The 11,620-nt window shown below is 43.9% G+C and overlaps 1 protein-coding gene across 1 annotated transcript in view; it reads right to left on the bottom strand.

Annotated features, from left to right (window-relative positions):
• The window catches only part of LOC310862306 (helicase ARIP4-like), a 50,961-nt gene that overhangs the window by 6,380 nt on the left and 32,961 nt on the right, over positions 1-11,620 (bottom strand). Inside the window, exons 11-21 of the mRNA XM_083770142.1 lie at positions 11,108-11,285; positions 10,561-10,779; positions 10,232-10,350; positions 8,989-9,113; positions 8,437-8,536; positions 7,849-8,054; positions 6,476-6,654; positions 5,324-5,520; positions 4,616-4,815; positions 4,158-4,247; positions 2,198-2,293 (exon numbers count right to left, since the gene is read on the bottom strand). Of these exons, the coding sequence (XP_083626268.1) occupies positions 2,198-2,293; positions 4,158-4,247; positions 4,616-4,815; positions 5,324-5,520; positions 6,476-6,654; positions 7,849-8,054; positions 8,437-8,536; positions 8,989-9,113; positions 10,232-10,350; positions 10,561-10,779; positions 11,108-11,285 (1,709 nt within the window). The remainder of the gene's footprint in view (positions 1-2,197; positions 2,294-4,157; positions 4,248-4,615; positions 4,816-5,323; positions 5,521-6,475; positions 6,655-7,848; positions 8,055-8,436; positions 8,537-8,988; positions 9,114-10,231; positions 10,351-10,560; positions 10,780-11,107; positions 11,286-11,620) is intronic.

The following is an 11,620-nucleotide window of genomic DNA, read 5'->3' as shown; positions in this document are numbered from 1 at the left end:
TAAAAAAAAGTGTGGGCAGCCCTGGGATAGATGAATATATAGATATATAATCATTCCGTGGGTAAATCCCTGTAGGCTACCCACATATTGGTAGCCTATATTAGCCCAATATTGGCGTTATGCATTTCACTTGAATAATGTTGTGTGCGCACGTGCGTGTGCGGAGAAAAACAGAGTTATTTAATGAAACTGAAGATTATAACGTCCTGTATTGGTAGCCTATATTAGCCCAATATTGCCGTTACGCATTTCACTTGAATAATGTTGTGTGCGCAGGTGCGCGTGCAGAGAAAGACAGTTATTTAATGAAACTCAAAATTATAACGTCCTGTCTCGCTGCCGCCGTGTATATGCTACACGGCTATTCCTGTGTGTGTGTGTGTGTGTGTGTGTGTTTCGATGTGCAGGGCGTTGCTGAAAATGAGCACCTGTGCTCAGCTACTTCCCTGGGTAAATAAAGAAAAAAAAAGAAAAAAAAAGAAAGGTACCTTTTAAAACCTATAGAAGTCAGCCTGGTACAGACGAAGGGGACACCACTGTATGTAGCCTCAATTACATTTTGTAACTATTTTCTGCAATGGGATGATAGTTTTATTTGGTGTGTATATGAGCTGGTCGTTTTGAAAGTAGCTCTGATGTAAAAAAAAGTGTGGGCAGCCCTGGGATAGATGAATATATAGATATATAATCATTCCGTGGGTAAATCCCTGTAGGCTACCCACATATTGGTAGCCTATATTAGCCCAATATTGGCGTTATGCATTTCACTTGAATAATGTTGTGTGCGCACGTGCGCGTGCGGAGAAAAACAGAGTTATTTAATGAAACTGAAGATTATAACGTCCTGTATTGGTAGCCTATATTAGCCCAATATTGCCGTTACGCATTTCACTTGAATAATGTTGTGTGCGCAGGTGCGCGTGCAGAGAAAGACAGTTATTTAATGAAACTCAAAATTATAACGTCCTGTCTCGCTGCCGCCGTGTATATGCTACACGGCTATTCCTGTGTGTGTGTGTGTGTGTGTGTGTGTGTGTGTGTGTGTGTGTGTGCGCGTGCGTGGGTGGCGTGGCGAGAGAGAGAGATCGTGGCTTCCAGGCGTGCGTGTGCGTGTGTGTGTGCGCAATCAAATGGACTCGGCAGTATGGCTGGCAGGCGAAATGGCGAATTCGAACGGTGTAATTGACAGTTTTTGGTTTGTGCCAAACTATTACAAAGAACAATGTTGATGTAACTAAGAGATTCGCTGAGAGAGTGATAGTTTATATACATAGATTTAGAAGGAATAAGCAAAATCGTGATGCGAAAATTCCTCTCCTTCCTCGTTTTTTTCTCCTGCGGAGTCCGGACAGTGGACTGGACTGTCAGGGAGACTCGGAGATCAGAGCAGGCTGAGAGGCAGAGCTAGTAGCCAATTAAAAGACGGAGTAGTAGTTGCCAGGTTCGCGAATTGTAAGCGAGTCGTAGTGTGTGTTGAATGGCATTTGAATGACATTTGTGGATTTGTGAATGAATTTTCTCACATGTAATTTACTAATTTGTGCTCACTTGCATAGACCTGGCGAATTTAGCGTAGTGAAAGGGCAACAGTGTTCCGGGGGTGTGGGTGCTTCGGGCGATAATGTTTGTAGTAAACAAATGCATTGCCGCCGTGAGTGTGGACGGGAGGCATCTTTGGTGGCACTGCAATGATAATTTCTTGGCGGGTGGTGTCGAGTGTTGGCGTTGGGCGCGATAGGAGGAGATAGGTCCCGAACACTGCGAAGGTAAGTGTGTGACGTCACTGCCGTGTGAGTGTGTGTGGGTGTAGTGTGTAAGATGGTGTTGTGGGTGTTGCAATAGCGACGTAGCTGTTGTGGCTTTGGGTTTCTTGCCATGTGTTGGGTACAAGTTCTCTAATGTTATAATAGATATATATATATAAAAATAGATGCCTCACTGGCCGCTGCAGTTCATTGGAGCGACGCATCTCCAATGAAGGCAGGAAGTCAAGCGGAAGTGCTCCTCCATGTCTCTCGCTGTCACTCAAGTGACTACTGGCCAATCACAGCATGTCTTTTTCGGGACTTATGCTACGCACGCGGAAGCTTGACAAGCTTCTGCTCATGCTTCGCAAGGAATCTCTGGGAAAATTGTGCCTTCAATTTTGACACGGCCCCCAGAGCCGGAAGAGGCGTCTATGGTTATACTAGCCTACCTTTGGGTGCTGCTGTAGAGATGTCCTCTGCTGACTTGGCCTTGTTAGCAGCTCTGATGGCGAAAATACGGCCGTCACTCGACCTGATGTAGGTCCCTGAGAAAGAAGGCACAATGTTACGTTTGACCAATTATATTTACTTGAGCAGCTGTGAGACAGCGAGCCTGTACTTCTGTCCACTAGAGGCTGCAAACGGAAAATTACTCTTACTAGTCCTTACCCGTTGTGAGATATTTGCCCCCCCTTGTGGCCGTGAAGGGTACTGTGCCCGGGTGCGTTTGTAATTGACTAATAAATAAATTAATAATCATTAATGTGTCAAATCGAAAAAAGGGCTTCGTTACGCCCTCCATATGCATATGGTCAATGTCTGTGTGAAAAGTGGGAGTGATTGGTGCAGGCAGTAAGGAGTTACGGCACTGTTTCTGACAGACACACACACAGACACACACACACACACACAGACACACACTCAGACATTCGGTTAATTATAGTATGATTAAAATGGGCTGGCCAATCAAGAAATGTTTTCACACCTTACAATCTGTTATTACAATTAAAGGTAGGGTAAATTATATTGATCACTACCTTTATTTTTGAAAACAATAATTGTCTCCACCAGGCCGAAGGCATGGGGGGAGAGTATGTTTTGCACTCCGTCCGTCCGTCCGTCCGTCCGTCCGTCCGTCCGTCCGTGTGTGTGTCCGTCCGTGTGTCCGTCCGTGTGTCCGTGAGCAGCTAATCTCCGGCACCGTTAACCCGGTCCATGCCAAATTTTGCACACACACTCCCTGGATGCCAACGATGAACCTCTGCCCCAAACTTTCCAGAACGGCCTGTTATAGTGCCACCAGGAGGCCGCTTTGTGCAAAACAAGTTTTTGCACAGTACACCTACAGATTTTGTCCAAACATCACGCAAATTGGTACACAGTCTCTCTAGAGCCATTCAACGAAACCGGTCTTTCAGATTTCTCACACTCCATCCTGATTGGTTAAGATTGGCTTCCAAAGTTCACAGGAGTGCTCAGTTTCAAACAAAATGCTGCAAATCATGAACACATCGCGTGATTTCCGTGAAATTGTGCACGCACATTCCCACTAGGCCGAGGACGAAATGCCACATGAACAATTTCAACTCAGCCTCAAGGTGGCGCTATAACTGGCCGAAAAGTGTTTTTTACCTGTAACTGCACGGATCTGTGGATAACTTTGTATGCCAACTCCCTAGAGGCCAAGGAAAAACCTTTGCCTGGAATTTTTCACATCTGCTCTTTATAGCGCCACCAGGAGGCCGACATATGTAAAACACATTTTCTATTACTACTTCAGATTTTATCCAAATTTCACGCAAATCGGTACACATGATCTCCATAGTCATGTGATCAAGACAGGTTTGTTTGATTTCTCATATTCCATCCTGATTGGCCACGATTGGCTCCTACAGTTTTCAGGAGTAGCCCGCTTTGTACAAATCGCCGCAACTCCTCAACGCAGCGTCCGATTGCGATGAAACTGTACACGCATATTCCCACTAGGCCGAGGAAGAAATCCTGGTGGAGACCTGTGCCCAGAAGGGCACTTTTTCTAGTTTTCAGTGTTCTATACCAGTGGTTCCCAAACCTTTTCATGTCAAGGACCCCCAAATTGACAAGATATGCCAGGGACCCCCATAAGAGAAGATTTTTACGGCTCTAGCAGTGATTCTCAACCAGTTTGATTTCAAGGACCCCCCAGTTTGACATGCATTAGTCTACGGACCCCCATTTAATGGCATTTCTATCACTGGGACCCCAATTTATATTGTAAAATCAATGTTAATTTAACTCTGAGAGTGTACAAATCTCTCACACTCTCAGAGTTACAGACCCTTAAGGGTCCATTTGGTTCCAAACTATCATTTAGCTGGGAACCACTGTTCTATAATACATGTTTTATAATCCTGTGCAGTGAATGTTTACCTTTGGTCCCTCTAATGACATGGATGCTCTCTCCAGCGTTAATCCGGGCCTGAACGTCTATGGAGCTGTTGGTGGCAGGGATCACAATGTCTGAAACACACACACGCACACACATGACATTTATTTACATTGACATTGATCATTTAGCTGATGCTTTTATGCAGCTAAAATAGAGTTCCAAAGCCACAATGGAGGGATAGTATCATAGTATTAGTAATTCTAGAAAAGGTTAAAGGGAATAACACCATGATTTTTAATCTTTCCCCATTTTTGAGGGGCACTAGTCCCTCCAACGTCTGGCCTTCACTCGTGACGTTAAAGACGTGAGAAAAATGTGGTACTAGAGAACAAGAGACAATGTACAGCTACATTCAACCTTTCGATAGATTAAACAAGTGAGTCTTTTTTCAAAAAGAAACCGGGACAGAAAATAAAATTACAATCAACCCTGGACCTACCGGTTGTGGTGACAATCTTCTGTACAAATACACCAGCCTTCTGCAGGTAGTTGACAGGGAAGCTGCCCAGGTTGGAGCCAGATGAGGTGTTGCTAGGTGTGGACATAGCCGATGCTTGGCGCGGCATCATGGGAATTGGAGTCGACTGGACTGGCCGCACACTGGCCAGCGGCTTCTCCTCTGAGCGAGGTGGTGGGCGCCTATAAAGGAAGTATGGGTGCAACAGTTAAGGCCTATTCATAGTCCAGTTTTCGGTGAAGATGTGTTGTGTGAGTGGTGACCACTACGGTGTGATGTCATGTTGTAGTTTTACAGGTGTTGTGTGAGCGGTGACCACTGTGGCGTGATGTCATGTTGTAGTTTTTTTTACAGAAGAATAAGATCCTCAATAGTTTTTCTTTGTAATTAATTCAGATTTATTAGAGACAGAAAAGAGAAGAATTGTTCATTAATTTTGTTTAAACCCATTCAGGGCTATTGAAAAATAGCAGATTTACAAGCTTATACCGCAGCACCGAGTGCCGCGCTACAAGCTTGTATAGATCTATTTTTTGAAAAATTACATATAGTTTTTGGGGGTGACATGAAAATGTTTGAGAACGACTGACACGGAAACATAGGTTTTCAAGAAAACAGTTTTTTTGATTTAGAAGACATTTGTAGAATGTGGTGTCAGGTCTAAATGGGTTAAAAGGTGGAGCCACTCACCAGTTCCTCTGACTGAATGCAGGTATGTTGGTGAGGCTCTGGTCACTAGCGGGGTAGTAGTGGGCGTACGAGGGGCGGGTGTAGGGCACCGATGCCCTCTTCTCTTCCTCGTAGCCTTTTCTTGCGTCCTTCTTCTCAGCAACGCTCAGCTTCAGCTCTCTGCGGTCCATCAACAGGGACTCATGGGGGAACGGTTGCTGAGGCAACAAGGTGAAGTTTAGATACGTAAAGTTCAAGATGTCATTTCCTCTGTGTGTGTGTGTGTGTGTGTGTGTGCTTGTGTGTGCGTACATTTTATTTGTAATGCACATGGAGATGTCCCTACAATATAGTACAATGTTGGAGTTATGCTTACAATTAGGAAAAGATTCAGGGTGGGGTTAGGATTAAACATTTAAGGTTATATAGGTTTAGGGGTTAGGATTACAGTGACATCATCGAAGGGAAATCCATGCAGGCTTTCTAGTCTTGGAAAGCTATAATGGAATTATTGTTCTCGCGTTAATACAAATCTAATCATGAACATTAGTGAGGACCAAGTAAATGAAGACAGGTTGAAAAGCGGTGAGGTGGTCCTTTGAGCTCTACATCTCTACCTAGGATATTAGTGAGGACCAAGTAAATGAACATAGGTTGAAAAGCGGTGAGGTGGTCCTTTGAGCTCTACATCTCTACCTAGGCTATTATCGAGGACCAAGTAAATGAAGACAGGTTGAAAAGGGGTGAGGTGGTCCTTTGAGCTCTACATCTCTACCTAGGCTATTATCGAGGACCAAGTAAATGAAGACAGGTTGAAAAGGGGTGAGGTGGTCCTTTGAGCTCTACATCTCTACCTAGGCTATTAGTGAGGACCAAGTAAATGAAGACAGGTTGAAAAGGGGTGAGGTGGTCCTTTGAGCTCTACATCTCTACCTAGGCTATTAGTGAGGACCAAGTAAATGAACATAGGTTGAAAAGCGGTGAGGTGGTCCTTTGAGCTCTACATCTCTACCTAGGCTATTAGTGAGGACCAAGTAAATGAACATAGGTTGAAAAGCGGTGAGGTGGTCCTTTGAGCTCTATATCTCTTCTCTACGCATTAGTGAGGACCAAGTAAATGAAGACAGGTTGAAAAGGGTCGAGGTGGTCCTTTGAGCTCTACTACATCTCTACCTTGGTGATGAGGTGAGGATACAGATGCAGGGCCTTTCTGAGGACCAGCTCCATGCCATCGTGGGGCTGTAGTTTGACTCTGGAGGAAGGTGGCTCCTCCTCCTCCACAAAATGGAGTAGGGACTCCACCTCCCGACGGGTGAAGTTCAGCACAGGGTTCAGATCATCCACAACGCGGTCTGGGTGGAAGAGAAGGGTAGAGGCAAGGGACACGTGAACACACTCATTGATAGACGTTTGTCACCCCCTTTCAGAACGAAGAGTGGCCCAGAAAATAATTCTCCATTCATTTTCCCCATAGACGTTTCAAAAAGTATTTATTTAAAGGCGCAAACAAAGCCAACTCGGACCGTGACAAATCATGACAATAAACACAATGTTTTGGGCCGATCAAATAATTTATAAGAAGAAAAACAAAACAAATAGTGTTGTTTCCTGCCTTTATTTCTTTCAAATGGTTTGATCGGCCCAAAATATTGTGTTTGTTGCCATAATCTGGGAATACATTTCTTACCGAGAAGTTTCTTCACCAATGTGTTTGTAAAGGTGTCTACTAACATATCCCACATTGGTTTCTATTCAACCACCCCAGGGGAAATGTTGACAGCTGCTGAAAGTTGGCGTACCATCAACACTAGTCGACTAGTCAACAACTAGTAAAAAAACACTAGAAGTGAAAGCCCTAGGTCCCAGGGATATAAATTTCATTAAATGGGGGACTGTAGCCTAATTCATGTCAAACCGGGGGTCTGTGAAATTAAACGGGTTGAGAATCCCTGGCATATCTCTTCAAATGGGGGTTCGCAAGCTAATTAGTGTCAACTTGGGGGTCCTTGACATGAAAAAGTGTGGAGACCACTGGCCTAAATAATTGTGAGTAGGCTACTTGTCCCAGCACTGCCTACTACTACTGCTCACCAGTGTTGTTATCGTCGACTAAAACCAAGACGAAAAATGTTCGTCGACTACCATTTTTCACTGACGAAAACTAAATGGAAACTAAATGAAAACTAAGCTATGATGACTAAAACTAAGACTAAATATACTGACAATTTCGTCAACAAATAAAAACTAGACTAAATGTTAGGAAGGGACTAGTGGACAAGAGATCCAGTACAAGTCATTTTACAATTAGTTGCATGCTGAAAATAGACGATCTACAAGCTTGTCGGCTATTTTCAGCAAGTGAAAAGACGACATCAAGGCCCACCAAAATACATTTGTTCGACTAAATCAACTGTAGATTTAGTCGACTAAAATCGACCAAAACTAAAGTAACACCAAAACATTCCAGGTGGCTCAAATGTGACTAAAGCTAAATGAAAACTATTGAAGAAGACTATTTTCTGCCAAAAACAACACTGGCTGCTCACCGGACATGCTCTGCTTGGAGACCTGCCGGTCGTAGATCTTCCTCTCCAGGGTGAAGTCACAGACCAGGCGGTAGATGTGGCAGGGCTTCTTCTGCCCGTAGCGGTACACGCGGCACACGGCCTGGGCGTCGTGGCACGGGTTCCACGAGGCGTCCAGCACCACCACGCGGTTGGCCCCGATCAGGTTCACACCCAGACAGCCGGCCCTGTGCGCGGGAGACACCGAGAATACAGAGGGATGTTTGGTTTTATAGGCGACTGTGACTCAGGAGGTAGACCAATGATCCATGGGTCGGCGGTTCAAATGCCGGCTCCTCCTGTCTACATGTCGAAGTGTCCTTGGGCAAGACACTGAACCCTACATTGCCTCCAATGAGTCGGTCGGTGTGAGCTTGCCACCATTGGAGTGTGAATGTGGGAAGTGAGGATGCTGGTGTCGACTGTTCGCCGCTTCGCCTCCCAATGTATGAATGAATGAACCATTGTAAAGCGCTTTGAGCAATTGAAAAATGTAATAGAGAAGTTTTAAAGATGCCATTGCATCTTATTGTAATTTATTGTGCGTGTGTGCGTGCGTGTGTGCGTTACCTGGTAGACAGCAGGAACACCCATGCTGAGGTGTTGTTAGGATCATTAAACAGGTTGATCAGTCTCTCCCTTTCTGAGGCAGCGGTGCTTCCATCTAGTCCTGAAACACAGAACAACAACAACAGAGTTAGAGCGGTTACAGTACACTGTGTATATAGTTCTTTACTTCCATCTTTAATCGCTCCCTCACAACACCAAACATGCTAGCTTTCTGTCTGAACAACTGTCTTTTTTTAAACACCTGTCCAGTTCCAGACTCGACCTGCATCAATTCACTTGTGTCCTAAATGTGGAGGGGTGCATAACATTTAAGAGACACTGAAATCCATCCTCCCATACGCTTCATATACCGTTAAGGTACAGCTAATTGTTCCTAGTGTTCATGTAAACACTGAAATATCAATAATCATTTCACTGTGAATGAAACTACTTTGTGGTTCTTGAGAAGCAGAATTAACAACAAGGCTGATATTGAGAATCACCAGCAGGTGGCAGCAATCAATAAGTCAATGGGAGAGAGTAGCAGAACACAGCACACTCCTCTCTACTTACTGTAGTAGTTGGTGTTGCGGACCCAGTTCTGGCCATGTTTGTCTCGGCTGGAGATATTGGGCGAAGGAGGGACCGTTTTTTTAGCCATGAACTCCTCGATGATTGACAGTGTTGACAAACTTTGACTACAGGGAGAAAATGAAGGACATTTAATTTTCTCCAATATAAGCACTAAGCAGATAGGTCAACATAGAAGTTGCAAAAGGAAAAACTCAACAGAATGTATCCAAATGTGAATCCAGCCTGCGACAGATGTGGCCAGTCGCCGGCCACTCTAGCTCATATGTTCTGGCATTGCACTAAACTAACATCATATTGGCAAAGTATATTTAAATCACTGTCAGACATTGTTGGAAGACCTTTTGACCCGGATCCACTGACAGCAGTTATGGGAGTCAGGGGGCCCGGGATCAAACTGTCTACTTTTCAATATAACATGGTAAAATATGTGACTCTACTGGCTCGCAGACTGATACTGTTGAATTGGAAACAAGCACAGGTTCCGACTCACACTTCACTTATGAGATGTTATGCACTACTTACAATTAAAAAAGATTAAGTTTGAATTGAGAGGGAGTGAAGATAGATTCTACCAGACATGGCAACCCTTCATTGAATATTTCAATAGGTGCACGCTAACCCCTCCTACACAATAGATAGCACAATAGAAAATTGGAAAGAAAAAAAAGGAACAGAGTGTTTTTTCTTTATTTAATTTTTTCTCATTTAAAAAAAGAATGTCTGTAATTCACTTAATTTACAACAACATGTTGGGAAAGTTTGAGAGCAAGAGTGTCTGTCCTGTTGTCCGTTTTGTTTGTCTGTTCACACTTTGTTGTTTGTTTAACAGTTTTTTGTTTTTCATGTTTATGTCTTTTTTATTATGTATTGTATGTGGAACATTTACATTGCCTGTTATTATTTTCATTTTATTTAACAGAACTACTCATTATCATTGTCGATAATATTCTGATGTTGTCATACAAAAAATGCCTAATAAAAACAGTATTAAAAAACAAAAAAAAACATAGAAGTTGCAAAGAAACTGTATAACAATGTTTGTTAAAAGTGGAAAAAGTGAAAAATAAAATATCCAGTGCTGAAAGAGAAATAGAGAGGCTGACTGCAGAAGGCCATTGAAACGAGAGCTTTGAATAGCCCTGCATGTACTGCATGCTATACTGTATGTGGATGTAGAGAGAGGGAATATCAGAGGTTTCTCATTATTAACAGAAGCCTTTACCTGAATACAAGGATCTTGTCTCCCTTCCTGACGCTCTCTTCTATTAGGTGGAACAGTATAACCATCTTGGCAGAGTTCTCCAGGACGCCCGTCTTGTAGTCATACATGATGTCCTTCGCCTGGCCGAATGAAGTGAAGTGAGACGTTACAAACTTCCATACATTCACAGGGTCAAAGGCCTTGCTTTCATCCTGTTCTTTGAAGGCCTTGTTGTCATCTTGTTCAATGAAGCATTAACCGGTAGAGCAGTGGTTCCCAAACGTTCCAGGTCCACGCTGCCTCTTAATTAGGACTAAATGCAGAACACCTGGTTTGAGGTTTGAACATACCCATTCGTAGGTGAGGACCTGGTTGGCTTTCTCCTGCATCTGGTTGAGACTCAGTCCACCAATAGGGCTGGGGTTCTCCAGGGGCTTGGCCTTCTGATTGGGCGTGGCCTGGCAGCGGGCGGGGCCTGCGGAGGTGATTTCATCGAGGTCTAGGTCCTGGTCATTGGCCATGTTCTCTTTCTGCAAGGTCTCGTAGAGCACGTCTGGATGGTTCCAGATCTAACAGGATAGAACCAATGAGAATAGAATACACATTCGTTACAAGAAAACAAGAAATCACTCAAGTCGTTATATATATAATGTGCAGTACTTAGTTCAGACTAGTCATTGTTCCGACAAACGACAACCTACCTCAAACCCTACCCTAACCATAACCGCAAGCACGGGAGCAGCGCATGTTCGAGCGGTTATCATAATATATATCATATATATAAAAAAGATGATCTCTTCTTTTACAATACATACCGCTCTTGAGCATGAGCGCGCGCACACACACACACACACACACACACACACACACACACACACACACACACACACGCCTCACCTTACAGCAGACGCAGAAGGCTTTGAGTGGATTGAGGCTGAGCCAGCCGGTGTTCCCAGCCTCTTGGAAGCGGTTCATGAACTGCGTGTAGAGCGCCCTCTGCAGGGGAGACAGACGCACCAGGATCACGTGCTCCTCTTTGGACGGCAGTTGGTCCTTCAGCACGTCATGGCCTCGCCTAGGGAGCAGAACACAGAACACAGGAAGGTTGAGGCTTCACAAACTGATGTTTCTACATCCTCTAGTACAGGAGGTGGGCAACTTTGACGATGGAGAGGGCCACTATATTTCCACACTCACTCCAGAGGGGCCACAGTGCATATTACTGTCGTAGCAAGAAAACCCTGAAAAGTTACCTTTTTTATTGAATTTCAAATGCATTTAGTTGTAGTCATGTTAACTTTATGAACTGTTAACATTAACTACATTGGACAAAAGAAGACAATAACATTTCACTAGTCATTAAGTACTAGTCATTTAATAGTAATTAATACTAGTTTGGAATTGTAATAG

Source organism: Protomyctophum parallelum (assembly GCF_964188405.1).
Source record: "Protomyctophum parallelum genome assembly, chromosome: 7".
NCBI lineage: Eukaryota > Metazoa > Chordata > Actinopteri > Myctophiformes > Myctophidae > Protomyctophum > Protomyctophum parallelum.
The sequence above is the reverse complement of the archived record's forward strand: the minus strand, read 5'-3'. Positions and strand labels throughout refer to the sequence as shown.